The sequence below is a fragment of the Phascolarctos cinereus genome, unplaced genomic scaffold, assembly GCF_003287225.1.
Source record: "Phascolarctos cinereus isolate Bilbo 61053 unplaced genomic scaffold, phaCin_HiC Scaffold_1;HRSCAF=81, whole genome shotgun sequence".
NCBI lineage: Eukaryota > Metazoa > Chordata > Mammalia > Diprotodontia > Phascolarctidae > Phascolarctos > Phascolarctos cinereus.
The window spans coordinates 46,348,753-46,366,275 of NW_027555514.1; the positions used below are offsets into that span (position 1 = coordinate 46,348,753).

At 38.4% G+C, this 17,523-nt stretch overlaps 1 protein-coding gene across 1 annotated transcript; it reads right to left on the reverse strand.

Moving 5' to 3' along the window:
• Positions 1-203: 203 nt before the first annotated feature.
• Positions 204-14,735, reverse strand: LOC110209144 (C-C chemokine receptor type 8-like). Its single transcript, XM_020987396.2, has 2 exons — positions 14,655-14,735; positions 204-2,732 (listed from the first exon to the last, which is right to left on the reverse strand). The coding sequence occupies exon 2, from the start codon at positions 2,716-2,718 to the stop codon at positions 1,660-1,662; it is 1,059 nt and encodes a 352-aa protein (XP_020843055.1). The 5' UTR covers positions 2,719-2,732; positions 14,655-14,735; the 3' UTR covers positions 204-1,659.
• Between the last annotated feature and the right edge of the window lie 2,788 nt (positions 14,736-17,523).

A 17,523-nucleotide genomic window follows, 5' to 3' on the forward strand; every position in this document is an offset into this window, starting at 1 on the left:
AACAGCCAATAAACATCAAACCCATAAACTTCTCTCACAAATACAGCTCAGAGCCTCCAAACTAAATAAAATGCTCTCTGTGAACCCAGAAAATCCTAGCCGTTCTGAACTCAGTTCTCTGTCCTGATTAAATTTTGTATATTTCTAATAGTCACAGGCATCTTCCATTGCACTCTTACCTGCACAAAATTAATACACAGATATGCATTATAAAGAAGTTTTTGATCATAGGGGTTTTTTTAATACAAAACAAAAAAATCAACAAATAAAAGCTGCATGTGAACACAGAAAAAAATATGAAAATGTTTATCAGAGATAGACACCAGGGAGGAAATTAAATCTTTAATGTCCTTGAGTTGATTGCCAAGAAGTGGCCACCCTTTGAACCATCAATCTCCATCTCCGATTTTTGTTCTGTAGAGTGGAGATGTGGCTGCTGCGACCAGCCTGTCCTGCTTAGTCTCTGTGCTCAGAACTCACAGCATAAAACCCCTGCAGGGGTTTCCTTCTGTCTTGTCTCCCACTCACTGTTGGCCTCTCCTTTTTGCCTTAGTCATGTTAAAAAAAATATATTCCAGCTTGTGAGAAGTCCACCCAGAACTAGATCAGAGTTTTGTGACATGGTAGTCTCCAGGATTGCAATTCTGGATTCAGATTCAGGCTTTGAATGCTTGCCTACAAATGGGTGGGTTTCCTTCAAAGCCCTCTGAGACACTGGGAATATACTTGCTTTTTTCTTTATGCCATAATTACTGGTGGCTTTGTAAGAACCCATATTCTCAATTCAATTCAATTTAATAATTTTTTTTTAGAAGTGCCTACTGTTTGCAAGAGAAAGTGCTGGAAGCTGTCACTGGGGATACAAACACAAAGTAAACAGTTCCACACCCCCCACCCGCACAGGAAGCATACGTTACACTGGTGACTACAATGTTTACACATATGAGTAAATAAAAAAAGATATACAAAGTTATTTCAAGAACATGAATGAATATTAACAACTTGGTGGCAAGGAGGCAAAGTAGATCAGGAAAGGTAGATCATGAGGGAAGCAGTCCATGAGCTGTACGTGGAAGGAAGTTGGGTATTATTCCATGATGGGGAGGAAAGGAAGGAGTGCATTCCAGACCAGGGACTCAGCCTGTGTAAAGCTAGGGAGATCAGAGGAAATCACTGTTCACAAAGAAGTGAACTGTTATATTCACAGTTTCACCTTTGGTTAGCAGCAGAGCCAAGCCTAGAACACAGCTTCTTCTGAGCCCCAGTCTAGTGTATTTACATTACATATGCCTCTTGATACTTGCCTTGCAGGTTAGATGAAATTAAAGCCCATGGTTAGAGGTTGACCATTCCCAACTTAAGGGTTCTTATACAACTCCTTGGCACACCCTGACTTACGCAATCAGTATTTAGTTCAGGTTAACTCTCCTCCTACCTCCAAAGAAAGCATCAGCCAGAGAATATATCCAGAAAATTGCAAATGGCCTCTTTTGAAATGAAGGAGGGAAGGAAGAGAGTATTTAATCCATATTAGGAGAGACCAGAAGAAAATAGCAAATGTCTGTCTTCCTTGTAAACAAAACATCTTCTCCCTGCTTCCTTCCTGCAATCCCTGAATTCCATACAAACATTTTCTGCCAGGGCCAGGACCATCCTCCTTCACAAAATATAGTCTGTGGTGGAGGAAGCTGAGTGGGGTACAGATGATCTGTCCGTATATTCCTGAGAGTAATAGCTTTCTTTGTATACCCAGAAATAACGTTTGTATTTCCCAAAGATATCAGAGAGGTGCTTCTTGAACTTTTCCCCCACAAAAGCATAAATTATAGGGTTGACACAGCAGTGGGTGAAGGAGATGACCTCAGTTATCTGGGTGGCCTGGGTGAGTTTCTGACTCAAGTCGCACCCATCCAGGATGTGCAGGTTGTGTAGGGAGTTCAGGAAAAGCATCATGTTAAAGGGAACCCAGAAGAGGAAAAATGCCACCACTACAATGAGGACAAGCCTGATGGCCTTGATCTTGTGATGGTTCTGACACCCCTTCAGGTGCCTCAGGATGTTGGCATAACAGTAAACAAGGATGCTGAGTGGGATGACAAGGCCCAGGATGTTGATTTCAAAGTGGGTGATGAGTTTCCACTCAATAGTTCTGTCATCATAGAAGGAGTAGCACTTGAGAGTGCCCTCCTCTGAAGACACCTGGTAAAACACCAGCAAAGGGACAGAGGCTAAAACAGCCACCAACCACACCAGGAGGCTGACAGCCATGCCCTTCCTGGTCGTCCTCACCTTCAAGGCATAGACTGCATGGACGATAGCCAGGTACCTGTCCATGCTCATGATGGTGATGAAAAAGATGCTGCTGAAGAAGCCGATGTAATAAACTCCTGAGATGACCTTGCACATGGTGTTCCCAAACACCCACTGGTCCAGAGTGTAGTGTGTCAGGAAGGGGAAGGAGAACACGAAGAGCAGGTCGGAGATGGCCAGGTTCAGCAGGTACACATCAGTCATGCTTTTCAGCTTCTTACAGGCTACCAGAACCAAAATGACCAGGGCATTCCCCAGCAGGCCAAAGAGAAAAAGGAGGCAGTAGAGCAAGGCAAGAAGCAGAGAGCTGGATTTCTGGGTGAATGCAGTGTGGCAGGGGCTAGCCGGCCAGTCTGGATAATAGTCTTCTGTGGTCATGGACATATTTGGTTCCAGCGTGTAATCCATCCCAGTTCAGTGACCTGATCAGAAAACACACAATCTTTTTTTTTTATCAGATTCTCCAAGAAACCTGTTTGTCAAATATTTGATGAGTCCCTTGTAGTGGATGAGAGTGCCAACCTTAGAGTCAGGAGTCCTTGATTTGGACCCCCCACCTCAGACTCTTAGCTATGTGATCCTGGGTAAGGCACTTAACTTTTTAAAGCCTCAATTTCTTCATCTGAAAAATAATATTTGCATGAAAGTTGTTGGAAGAAAAATGCTCTGTAAAATTTAAAGCTAATATGAGTGGTGATGGTGATGGTGATGGTGATGGTGATGGTGAGGTGATGGTGATGGTGAGGTGATGGTGAGGTGATGGTGGTGGTGGTGGTGATGGTGATGGTGATGATATAAGGGTGTGAGACCTGGGCCAGAGGGTTAGAAATGAGCAAAAGCATCAGATGTCCTAGTCCTAGTGTTGCTAAGTGCCTCCTTATGGCTTACAAAGTCCTTAAGGAAATTTGTATGCCGTTGCTGCTAGCCTCTCTAAGAGATTTTTATCTTTCCTTTATAAGACTGTCCATGCCTAGGGCTGATTATCACCTTTTCCCGCTTTCTAGCAAGCCAGGTCCACAGATAGCAGACAAACCCTATCCCCCAGCTGTCAGGACCATCTCTGTGAAATTTTCTTTTAAATCCTTTCACATCCCTGGCTGTTAGCCATTTGTTTCAGTGCCAAGGAAATTCCCATGAACCTTTGATAAGCCTCAAGGTAGCATTTAGCAATACTGGAGAAAGCAGATCTGAGCTGGTGCCCTGTGTCCTGTATTCCTGCCACTCTGGCTCAGGCCCCTCCAAACTATTAAACCAATTCTTCCTCTTCATGACTTGAAAAATTGTCACAATACAATTCTTTAACTGAAGTATAAGGGGAGGGGGGAGGGTTTGCCTGTAACTATATTTATCTCAAAACCACAATAGATCTTCCTTATGCTCTGGCTTTTTCTTCTCCTTTTCTGTAACTGTCTAAGCCAGGGATGGGGAAGCTGTGGTCTCCTAGGTCCTTGTGTGCAGCCTTTTGACTGAGTCCAAGTTTTACAGAACAGACCATTTTATTAAGGAGATTTGTTCTGTGAAGTTTGAATTCAGTCAAAGGGCTGCACTTGAGGACCTAGAGGGCCACATGTGGCCTCCAGGCCACAGGTTCCCCATCCCTGGTATGTTATTGTTTCCCTCTTTGTGATTCCCCCAGAAAAGTACTTCCCTGCTTTTGAGGGCATCCTATTCACTTCTGTGCAGTCTTTTCATAAGAGAAGGTTCTTAACATCAAGCAACTTGGTTTTGGAAATTTCCCATTTAAGTCCAGTGTCTACCACAGACATAGCAAACCCAGGAACTTCATGTTCCAGTAAAAAGCAAACCAATAACCCAAATGATATTTCCATGTCAGGCCTTGCTTTCCAGTTCCTAGCAGCATCTTTTTATCTGATTAACTACTTCCCATGATACCTATGGTTCTCTATGAGGGTCAGGAATATAGTGGGGCAGCTTGACATCGGCCAGTCAGTCAATCAGTAATCATTCAAACACCTACTATGTCCTAGACACTGGACCAAGTACTGGGGTTACAAAAACAAAAGGGAAAGTGGTCCTTTCCCTCTAGGAGCTCACATTCAGTATGTACAGGTACAAAATATATATAAAATGAATTCAAGGTAGTTTTGGGAGAGAGGATGCTAGCAGCTGTGGTGACTCTAGAAAGGCTTCATGGAGAAAGAGGTGCTTGAGCTAAGTTTTGAAGGCTACCATGGATTCTAAAAGATAGCTATGAGAAGGGAGAGCATGCTAGGGATGGAGGCACCAATGGAGCAGAGCCACAGAAAGAGGAGATGGAGAATCAGGAGAATGGAACAGCAAGGATGTCAGTATGACTGGCCCACAGAGTGGTTGTGGAGCCGTAACGTGTAAGAAGACTGTAAGAAGGGGCAGCTAGGTGGCGTAGTGGATAGAGCATCGGCCCTGGAGCCAGGAGGACCTGAGTTCAAATCTAGTCTCAGACCAGACACTTGACACTTACTAGCTGTGTAACCCTGGGCAAGTCACTTAACCCCAATTGCCTAAAAAAAAAAAGAAGAAGACTGTAAGAGTAGGAAGGGGACAAACTCTGAAGAGCTTTAAATGCTGGACAGAAGTTCCTAAAAGGAGTAGGGTGTCACTGGAGTTTATTGAGTAGGGAGTTGATGCTGTCAGACCTAAACTTTAGGAATATCACTTGGAATGGGAAAAGAGTTGAAGCAGGGAGACTAAATATAGGAGTTTACTACAATAGACGAGGTGAAGGGTGATAAGGCCCTAAATTAGAGAGATGGCTATATGAATGGAGAGAAGGGTATATATGCAAGGGATTTGTGAAGGGAAAAACAAGATTTGTCAATGATATGGGTGAGGAAGAAGAAGAAGTTGAGGATGTCACCTAGGTTACAAACTTTGGTGACAGGAAGGATCATGGTGCCTTTGAAAGCAATAAGTAAGCTTGGAAGAATGGTAGGTTTCTGGGGTAAGATAATGAGTTCTCTTTTGGAGGAGTTGAGTTTCAGATGCTTAGGAGATACCTGATCAGAAACATCTAATAGGGCAGGTAGGTGGTACAGTGGATAGTGCACAGGGCCTAGAGCCAGGAAGAACTGAGTTCAAATTCAGTCTCAGACCAGGGCAAGTCACTTCACCCTGTTTGCCTGAGTTTCCTCCTCTGTAAAACGAACTGCAGAAGGAAATGGCAAACAATTCTAGCGTCTTTGCCAAGCAAACCCCAAATGGGGTCACAAAAAGTCGGACACCACTGAAACAAGGGAGCAACAAGAAAAGGTAGCAGGCATGACCATTTGTTTAGACTAAAGGATCATAGGACTTAGAGTTGGAAAGGCCTTTGAGATGACAGAGAGAAGCTAGCTTCAGGGTAAGAAATATATTTCTTTTGCCCTTGTCCTTGGCTAGTTGCTTCCTCTTCACTTTGAGCCGTCAGGATCTAGCGGGGGCAGAGTTCCATCTTTCCTTACCCTTTCAATTCTTTGAATCAGTGTTCCCTTCTCTTTTTAGATGATTTATCATACATAGCATTAAATGTTAATACACTTGATCAAACTTGCTCTGCAACAATTTACTTAAATAAATCAGTTTCAATGCATTCCCTCAAAAACATCTACCAAGAAATAAAGGGAAAAAACACAACATATAAGGGACCATGCTAAAAACGCTACAAGTCAACATCAATGGCATGCAGTCAAAGCAATTCTTGGAGACAAATTGATATCACAGTGTCTTCTTTTGGTGAGAAAGAGAAGAAATGAATTAAACTTGCATCTAAAAAAAAACTGGATGAGGAAGAAGGCAATAGTCATTGAATCCTGTCATCAGAAATCATCTAGTCCCAGCACCCTAGGAAAAGTGATGTCCTCTCCAGCACACCTGAGGTGGACATCCATTCAATGTTTGCATGAAGACTGAAAGTGAGGGATGATTTATTTGTTGTTTTTTAAAGAAAAGGAAAGTTCACAGAGCTAATAGCAGGAATAAAAGAATAGGAAGTGAAATAAAAATTGAATAAAATCCGGAATAAACGGTGAATAAAACCAGGAGATGGTTTAAGGAAAAGATCAACAACTTGACAAACTATCAGCAAACCAAAACAACAGGTATGGAAAATGCACATCAACAAAATTACAAATGAAAATGGAGAGATTGCAACCAACACAAAAGAAGGAGTTTCATTAGGGAATACTAGACATTCTGTAGGAGTGAGAAGACTTAAAGCATCTAAGTGATTATTTACAAAAATTTGAATTACCAAACTTAACAGGAAATTAACTTAATTAACCGATCTGACAGACAGAAATCAAACGATTTATGAATTAATGATCTTACGAAAAAGAAACAAACAGGGTGGAACCAAGATGGCAGAGAGAAGCCAAAAAGTTGCCTGACCTCTCTTCAGTTTCCCTGGGAAACAATGTTAAATCAAGCTTCTAAAAGAATTCTGTAGCAACAAAATCCACAAAAAAATATGGAGTGAAACAATTTTCCAGCCCAAGATAACTTAAAAGGACTTCAGGAAAGGTCTGTCTCACTTGGTTAAAGGGGAACACAGCTCAGCACAGGCAGTGTCTATGCAAGCCAGTGGGAGGCTCTTAGTCACAGCACAGATCAGCAACTGAGGCCCCACGGTTCTAGCTCAGCAGGCTAGAGGCACAGCAGACCAGCTGTGAGGCCTCCAGCCCCAGCGCAGCAGGCAAACTGACAGCTCCGGAACCTAGGGCACAATAGGCACAATTGGACCAGGCCATCCTAGGGCAGTGGGCAAGCTGCCAGGCCCAGAGGCCCCAGTGCAGAAAGCCAGTGACCAGTCCCCCGGCCACCAGTGCAAGAAGCTTGGGACAGTGCCCCTTGTACCTCAGGAGCAGAGCACAACTTTAAAAAATGAGCAAAAACCAAAAAAGAGCCCTGACCATAGAAAGCTACCATGGTGACAGGGGGAAGACTGAAACACAAACTCAGAAGAAGACAACAATGTCAAAATGCCTACACGTGAAGCCTCAAAGGGGAATATAAATTGATCTCAAGCCCCAAAAGCACTCTTGAAAGAGTTCAAAAAGGATTTTAAAAATCAAGTAAGAGAGGTAGAAGAAAAATTGGGAAACGAAATGAGAGTTATGCAGGAGAATTATGAAAAAACAGCTTGGAAAAGGAAGCACAAAAATTGACTGAAGGAAACAACTCCTTCAAAAAAAATTGGCCAAGTGGAAAAGGAGGTACAAAAGCTAACTGAAGAAAATAATTCCTTTAAAATTAGACTTGGGCGAGTGGAAGCTAATGACTTTTGTAATGACTTTATCAAGAATCAGTCAAACAAAATCAAAAGAATGAAAAAAAATAGAAGAAAATGTAAAGTACCTTATTGGAAAAGCAACTGACCTGGAAAATAGATCCAGGAGAAATAATTTAAGAATTGTTGGACTACCTGAAAGCCATGATAAAACAACAACAGCAGCAAACCTGGGACACATCTTTAAAGAAATTACCAAGGAAAGCTGCCCTGATATCCTAGAAACAGAGGATAAAATAGTCACTGAAAGAATCCCTGATCACATTCTAAAAGTGATCCCAAAATGAAGACTTTAAAGAATATTGTAGTCAAATTCCAGAACTATCAGGCTAAGGAGAAAATACTGCAAGCAGCCAGAGAGAAACAATTCAAATTCCAAGGAGCCACAGGATTACACAGGACTTAGCATCTTCTACATGAAAGGATCAGAGGGCTTGGAATACGATATCCTGGAAGGCAAAGGAACTTGGATTACAACCAAGAATCAACTACCCAGCAAAACTGAGCATAATCTTTCAGAGGAAAAGATGGATATTCAATGAAATAGGAGATTTTTAAACTTTTCTGATGAAAAAATCAGAGCTGAACAGAAAATTTGATCTTCAAATACAAGACTCAAGAGAAGCATAAAAAGGTAAACAGGAAAGAAAAAGCCCCATAGTATTCAATAAAGTTAAACTGTTTATATCCCTACATGAGAAGATGATACTTGCAACTCTTAAGAACTGTGTCTTTCTTAGTGCAGTTAGGAGTATACTTACATGGAGGGTGTGAGTATAGGTTGACTTTGATATAATGATACAAAATTAATTAAGAGGTGAAAAAAGGATTGTACTGGGAAAAGAGGAAAGGGGGAGGTGGAATGGGGTAAATTATATCACATGAAGAGGCATGAAAGAAGGGAGGGGATAAGCATTGTTTGAACCTTAGTCTCACCAGATTTGGCCCAAAGAGGGAATAATATACACACTCAGTTGGGTAGAGAAATATATCTTACCCTCTAGGGAAGTAGGAGGGGAAAGGAGAAAGAAAAAGGGGGGACTTACAAAGAGAGGGCAGATTGGGGGAGGCAGTGGTGAGAAGCAAAACACTGGTGAAGAGGGATAGGATGAAAGAAAAGAGAAAAGTATAAAAAGGGGGGGAAATAGGATAGAGAGAAATACACAGTAATCATAACTGTGAATGTGAATAGGATGAACTCTCCCATAAAATGAAAGCAAAACGCAGAGTGGATTACAAAACAGTATCCTACAATATGTTATTTACAAGAAACACATTTGAAGCAGAGAGACACTCACAAAGTAAAAGTAAAAGGTTGGAGCAAAATATATTATGCTCCAACTAAAGTAAAAAAAAAAAGCAGGAGTAGCAATTCTGATCTCAGACAAAGCAAAAGCAAAAATAGATCTAATGAAAAGAAATAAGGAAGGAAACTACATCTTGCTAAAAGGTACCATAGACAATAAAGTAATATCAATACTAAATATATATGCACCAAGTTGTAGAGCATCAAGATTCTTAGAGAAGAAGTTAAGTGAGTTATAGGAAGAAATGGACAGCAAAACTATACTAGTAAGGAACCACAACCTCCCCCTCTCAGAACTAGATAAATCTAATCACAAAATAAACAAGAAAGACATTAAGGAAGTGATTAGAATTTTAGAAAAGTTAGATATGCTACACCTCTAGAGAAAACCTCCATAAAAAGTGACCATGTATTAGGGAATAAAAACCTCACAATCAAATGCAGAAAAGCAGAAATATTAAATGAATTCCTTTCAGATCATGATGCAATAAAAATTAAATGTAATAAAATGGCATGGAAAGATAGATTAAAAATTAATTAGAAACAAAATAAACTAATCCTAAAAAATGTCATCAAAGAGAATGACAATAATGAGACAACTTACTAAAATTTATGAGATGCAGCCTTGAAGAGGAAATTAAAGCAATAATTATGAGCTATTTTGCCCAACTGCATGCTAATAAATATGATAATCTAAGTGAAAATCTAAGTGAAACTGAAATCTAAGTAAAAATAAATCTGGGTGAAATGAATATTTACAAAAATATAAATTGCCCAGATTAATAGAAGCAGAAATAAAATAATAAAATAATCCTATTTTAGAAAAAAGAAATTGAACAAACCATCAATGAATTCTCTAAGAAAAATATCTCTAGGGCCAGATGGATTTATAAGTGAATGCTACTAAACATCTAAAGAAAAATTAATTCCAATACTATATAAACAATTTGGAAAAATAGGCAAAGAAGGGGATCTACCAAATTCCTTTGATGGCATAAATATAGTGCAGATCTCTAAAGTGGGAAGAGCCAAAACAGAGAAAGAAAATTATAGACCAATTTCCCTAATGAATATTGATGCAAAAATTTTAGATAAAATGTTAGCAAAGAGATTATAAAAATTTATCACGAGGATAATACACTATGACCAGATGGGATTATACCAGGAATACAGGGCTGGTTTAATATTAGGAAACCTATTAGAATAATTGACCATATCAATAACAAAACCAACAGAAATCATATGATTATATCAATAGATGCAGAAGAATCCTTGGATGAATTACAGCACACGTTCCTATTAAAAACACTAGAGAGTATAGGAATAAATGGAGCTTTCCTTAAAATGATAGGTAATATGTATCTAAAACCATCAGCAAGCATTATCTATAATGAGGATAAACTAGAAGCCCTCCCAATAAGATCAGCAGTGAGACAAGGATGCCCATTATCACCACTGTTATTCAATATTGTACTAGAAATGTTAGCTTTTGCAATAAGAGAAGAAAAAAATTGAAAGAATTAGACTAGGCAACGAAGAAACAAAATTATCACTCTTTGCAGATGATACGATGGTACACTTAGACTAAAAAAACTACTTGAAATAATTAACAACTTTAGCAAAGTTGCAGGACATAAAATAAACTCACAAAAAATCATCAGAATTTCTATATATTACCAACAAAGCCTGCTGTAAGAGTTTGAAAGAGAAATTCCATTTAAAATAACTGTAGACAATATAAAATACCTGAGAATCTACTTGCCAAGACAAACTCAGGAAGTATATGAACACAGTTACAAAACATTTTCCACACAAATAAAGTCAGATCTAAACAATTGGAAAAATATCAACTGTTCATGGGAAGGCCAACCTAATGTAATAAAAATGACAATTCTACCCAAATTAATTTACATATTTAGTGCCTTGCCAATTAAACTACCAAAAATTATTTTATAGAGCTAGAAAAAATACTAACAAAATCCATCTGGAAGAACAAAAGGTCAAGAATATTAAGGGACTTAATGAAAAAAAAATGTAAAGGAAGGTGGCCTAACTCACCAGATCTAAAACTACATTATAAAGCAGAAATCATCATAAGTATTTGGTACTGGCTAAGAAATAGAATGGTGGTGGATCAGTGGAATAGATTAGGTACACAAGACACAGTAGTAAATGGTTATAGTAATCTACTGTTTGATAAATCCAAAGACTCCAGCCTCTGGGATAAGAACTCACTATTTGACAAAAACTGCTAGGAAAACTGGAAACCTAGCATGCCAGAAACTAGGCATAGACCAACATCTCACACCATACACCAAGATAAGGTCAAAATGAGTACATGATTTAGACATAAAGGGTGATACCATAAGCAAATTAGGAGAGCAAGAAATAGCTTACCAGTCTGATCTATGGAAAAGGGAAGACTTTCTGACCAAACAAGGTTAGAGAACACTATGAAATGCAAAATAGATAATTTTGGTTACATTAAATTATAAAGTTTTTGTGTGAACAAAACCAATGCAACCAAGATTAGAAGGAAAGCAGAAAGCTGGGAAACCATTTTTACAGCAAAGGTTTCTGATAAAGATCTCATTTCTCAAATATATAGAGAACTGAGTCAAATTTATAAGAATACAAGTCATTTCCCAATTGATAAATGGTCAAAGGATATGAATAGGCAGTTGTCAGATGAAAAAAAGAAAGCCATCTATAGTCCTATGAAAAAATGCTCTAAATCACTATTGATTAGAGAAATGCAATTTAAAACAACTCTGAGGTACCACCGCACACCTATCAGATTGGCCAATACGATAGAAAAGGAAAATGATGTTGGAGAGGATGTGGGAAAACTGGGACATTAATGCAATGTTGATGGAGTTGTGAACTGACCCAATCATTCTGGAGTACAATTTGGAACTATGCAATCAACCCATGCATATCCTTTGATACAGCAATACCACTACTAGGTCTGTATCCCAAAGAGATCATAAAAAATGGAAAAGGACCTATATGTACAAAAATATGTATAGCAGCTCTTTTTGTGGTGGCAAAGAATTGGAAATTGAGGGAATGCTCATCAATTGGGGAATGGCTGAATAAGTTGTGGCATATGATGTAATGGAATACTATTGTGCTACAAGAAATGATGAGCAGGCAGACTTCAGAAAAACCTGGAAAGATTTATGTGAGCTGATGCTGAGTGAAGTGAGTATAACCAGAAGAGTATTGTGCACAATAACAGCAACATTGTGTAATGATTAATTATGATAGACTTAGCTCTTCTCAGCAAGGACAATTCCAAAAGACTCATGATAGAAAATGCTATCCACATTCAGAGAAAGAACTATGGAGGCTGAATGCAGATCAAGACATACTATTTTCGCTTTTTTGTGTGTGGCTTTTCCCTTTTGTTCTGTTTCATCTTTCATGACATGACTAATGTGGAAATATGTTTACCTGACTGCACATATAAAACCTATAAGGGATTGCTTGTGATTTTAGGCAGGGAGAAAAAATTTGAAACTCAAAATCTTATAAAAAAAAATGAATGTTAAAAACTATCTTCACATGTAATTAGAAAAAATAAAACACTATTTACAAAAAACAAAAAAACCAAACCCTATCCTAGATGGTTTTAGAGGTGAAATTTTTCAAACCTTACTAGAACATATAACCCCTTTGCATAGATTATTTATAAAAAGAGGGTGATGCAGATTGATTACATAAAAAAAAGATAACTAGGAAAAGTAGAGGGGAAACATGGAGATAGACTCAGCTAGAACAACTGCTGAATAATCCTGAGTGCAATTCCCAAAACATGGAATTCTACTCGTGTCTTATATTTAGCTTTATCTAACCTACTCATTGCTGTTGTCTTCAAAAGTACTTGAGATTTCAGTTCAGTTGTTTTCTAGTCATGTTTAACTTTTTATGATCCCATTTGGGGTTTTCTTAGCAAAGATACTGGAGTGGTTCACCATTCCCTTCTCCAGCCGATTTTACAGATGAGGAAACGGAGGCAAACAAAAGTCACAGAAGTGACTTGCCCAGGGTCACACAGCTAATAAGTGTCTGAGGCTATATTTGAACTCAGGAAGATGAGTCTTCCTGACTTGTGGCCCAACACTCTACCTATTCTGCCACCTAGCTGCCCCCATACTTCAGACTGGCTTACCCTAAGTGGTACATATTAAAGAGAATTCAGCTCCCTTAATCAATCTCAGTTGAAAATCATGGGTCAGCCGTCTTCCTTGGTAGCAATTAAGTGTGTAGGTTCATTTCCCCGAAACTGACAAAGATGGGGGACCTAGCAGGTAGAAGGGAGGTAGAATGCATTACTCATTTTACCTTTTCTCAACAAGTATGTATGCTACTGATTTGGGTGTTCTCACTAAACCCTGTGGTTAGAACCACTGAGCATAACACTCTCTCTTTGAAATTCTGGACTAGGTTAGTGTCTGGAAAAAAATGGAATGCTACATACAATCTCTGATGAGGGAAATATGGTGTTCTCCTAAAACTTGGCAAAGAGAACACTGATAAAGAAAATTATAGATCAATTTCCCTAATGAACATAGATGCAAAATACTAAATAGTACCTAGCAAACACAGCAACCTATTAAAAGATATCATTATAACCAAGTAGAATTTGTACCAGGTATGGAAGTCTGGCTCAACAGCAGGAAAATTATCAACATAAAAACAAAATTATATTGATCATTACAGAAAAAAGCCTTGGATAAAAATCCAATGCCTATTACTGACAAAAAACCTAAAAATGATAGTAATGGAGAGATTTTTCCTCAACTCAATAAAAAGAAATCTGTCTTAAGTTAACAGCTAATACTATGTACAATGGAGAAATATTAGAAGTATTCTCATTAAAAACAGGTACCAAATAAGGGTGCTTGCTTCTACCATTTTCATTGACATAGTATTGAAATTGCTGCTCATTATAATTAGATGGGAAAAAGACATTGGAAGGCAATAGCGGAAATGATGAGGTCAAATTTTCATTATTTGCAGATGATATGATGGTACATATATAAAATACAACTCAATCAACCAAAAATGAACTGAAACAAATAAATTTAATAAGGTTATCTATACACGATTTACCTACATAATTTTGTGTGACATAAAATAACAATACAGATCAAGAAAACACAGTTCAAAAAACCCACCTGACTTACAATGTTTTCTTATCAGTTATAACCTAAATACTTCCTCAGTTACAAAGAAAGCATTATCAGTCTCCCTTCTTCTTCAAGGTCAGTGTGGTGTCTTCAAAATAATGTTAGATTTAAACACAGACAACATGAGCAACTTGGTATTTTGTGGGAATGCTTCTAATTTTTTTATTACATATTATTTTGGCTCTTGTCTAAAAGTAGGTTTCCCCCCCCCCCCCACTTAATAGTATTTTATTTTTTCCAATTACATGTAAAAGTAGATTCTTTCAATTGTATCAAGAATGACTACATCTTTAACATGAATGAAAGTTGGATTTTTATCATATACTTTTCCTACATCTATTAATTTTTTTTTTCTTTTGCTAAAGAGAAAGCACTCCTGGCTCTGCTACTCACAACCTGTGTCACCTGGCACAAATTGCTTAACCTCTCTAGTCCTCAGTTTCTTCATTTGTAAAAATAAGAGTTTTGGACCAGATGGTCTCAAAAGTCCAGCCTAGCCACTGATCCTCCTATACAGCAAAGCCTGAGCCAGACAGACTTATTCCACATACCCACACCATTCTTATGAAAAACTACTCACCTTCCAAAGCGGGCACTGTTAATTTCCAGTCAGTGATACAACTGCAGGAGTGATGTATCATCATTATATATATGTGAGTATATGCATATCGACACCCACGGACAGCTGCGTCACATCAAACAGATAAAAATAAAGTCATTTCCTATTCTTTTTTCCTAAACAACAGAAATTAAGCTTAAAGGTCTGAGCTGAGTCTGTAAGCTTGTTTTTCAAGATTCTTTTAGACTTTAAAATCCTCTGAATTATGAATTTTTACATGAGTGATGAACAGTATGCTTCACTTACCATGGAAATCAATGATTTGATTGTTTTCAATAAACTCTGTAAGACTGAATGTGAAACCGTTTGCTAAAATATCCTTATTACTATGAACCTGAGAGGAGAAAAGAAACTTATTACAGATATTGAGAATTTTTTTTAACAGTAGGAGAGTCAGTTCAATAATGATGCTATTCTTAGGGTGTTTGCTGTCATTCTCATAACACATGTCTGTGTTATACTACCAGGGAAATTGCTGTACAGATAAGGATAAAAAATAATACTCTTCAAGGCTAGTATAGTTTACATGTAGTTCAGACAAACAAGCCAGTACAAAGCCCAGCCAGATCTTCCCTACAACAGTTGAGTCATGAAATAAGAGAGCTCCTCCCTCAAGATCTGTGGAGCAATCCTGGGGCCCAAATTCTTGGAGCTTTAATAAGACAAAAGAGGAAAAGGTCCCATGTGTACAAAAATATTTATAGCAGCTCTTTTTGTGGTGGCAAAGAATTAGAAATTAAGGGAGTGCCCATGAACGAGGGAATGGATATACAAAATTCTGGTATATGTAACAGGATACTATTGTGTTGTAAGAAATTAAACGAAGGATACAGTTTCAGAGAAACTTGGAAAGATTTATATGAACTCATGTGGAGTAACATGAAGAGATCCTGTAGGACAATTTATATGATAATAGAAATATTATAAAAATGAAGAACTTTGAAGAGTGATGGCAGTGTCAGAGGAGAGAAGGGGATGTGCTCAAGAGATGTTTCCAAGGTAAAATGGACAGGCTTTGGCGACATATTGGATATGGCAGGGAGGAGGGAGGGAGTCGGGGTCGTGAGAAAGAGGGAGGAGTTGAGGATGACACCTAGATTGCAAGGCTAGGGCACTGAGAGGATAGGGAGCCCTGGAGAGCAAGAGGGAAATTTGGCAGGAGGAAGGGTTTGGGGTTCAGTTTGGGATTTATTGAGTTTAAGACATCTACAGGACATTCAATTCCAAATGTCTAATAGATAGTTAGACATGGATTCAATATGCAGAATGAGGCATATAGTTTTGGACGTGTCTTGCTTGACTATGTGTATTTGTTAGAAGGGTTTTGTTTTTCCTTTTCTTTTTTTCCCTGAGGGATGGGAGTTGGGAGGGAGGGAAAATAAATTTGTGTTGACTGAAAATTTTTTTTTTCAAATGCTTTGTAAAAATCCTCAACATGCTATAGGAAAAAACAAAAAAGCTCCTACCCTTCCCCTGCCCCCCAACCTCCCAACAGAATAAAGAGAGTTGAGACTTTCTGGAAATCAACCTTCACTGCCTCAAGGGACAAGACAAATTCTCCATCTCAAAAGGACAGCTCAAAGTTTTCATAACACCTTCTTCCAGATCCATATGCATACCTCCCTTGAATTTAGAATATAAATTCATTTGCAAAATTTTATGGAGCTGAGTTATGGAAGAGTATGAGTAGTAATGGGGCAGCTGGGCGGGGGAGTGGATTTAGTGCCAGGCCTGGAATCAAGAAGATTCATCTTCTTAAGTTCAAATCTGGCCTCAGACACTTAATAGCTGTGTGACTCTCAGCAAGCCACTCAACCCTGTTTGCCTCACTTTCCTCATCCATAAAATGAGCTGGAGTAGGAAATGGCAAACTAGTGTAGTATCTTTGCCAAGAAAACCCCACATGGGGTCGCAAAAAGTCAGATAGGACTGAAAATGACTGGACAACATGAGCAGTATCATAATAAAGAGAGAAGATGGAGGGGAAAATGAGCCTATATATAGAAAGCTTGGCATGAGACTACTCTAAGCCTGATTATCCCAAGAGTGTTTATATATTAACCTGGGAGGAGAATAACTAATAGACCAAAAAATGTGAAAGACCTTGCATTTCCATGTGCACCTATTCTCATCATCTGTGACAGAGGAAACATTATATTTGGACTCTAGTTTTCCAAGCCCTCATGAAAAAAATAGAAACAGAAGTTAAGAAAACGAAGTCAAGAAGAGCAACTGAACCAGACCAGCACACCCACAGGGAACAATGCTGGAGCCAGAGCAATTTTGAAAGCATGGAGACATTAGTTTTTAAGATATCTGAAAAAGGGAAGATACTTGGCAATTAAAAAAAAATATGGATAGTATTCTTATTAAGGAGACAATTGAGAATGTAGCAGTGCCTACTGATCTATGTGACAGTTTCTTATCCAAACTCTATATGAAAATGATCTATACACATGTCAGGGGCATCCTTGATGAAAGCCTGAGAATGGAACAGACAGGCTTTCAAAACTGACTTTCTATAGCAGACCACAGTCACAGTTGGGACTGAAAAGTACAAGGAATATGAGATTCCACTGTGTTTATCGTTTATTAGCTATTTTTAAAGTATTCAATTTAATAAAGCAAGATATAGCTGGAAGGTCTCTCCTTCAATAAGATGTTTCTCATATATTTGTTAAGATCATATATAATTTGTTAATAGATATAGTCAGAGATAAATTTGTTTAGCAATCTTCGGATTATTACTGATTATTAAGTGAAGCCTCTGGCATCCTGTTCAGAGTCTAAGTAAATGAAATCTCAATAAGCTGCCTAGCCTATTCTTGCC

What these genes read in the sequence shown, in the direction of transcription:
- LOC110209144 (XM_020987396.2), bottom strand. Translation starts at nt 2,718, where the DNA reads ATGGATTACACGCTGGAACCAAATATGTCCATGACCACAGAAGACTAT.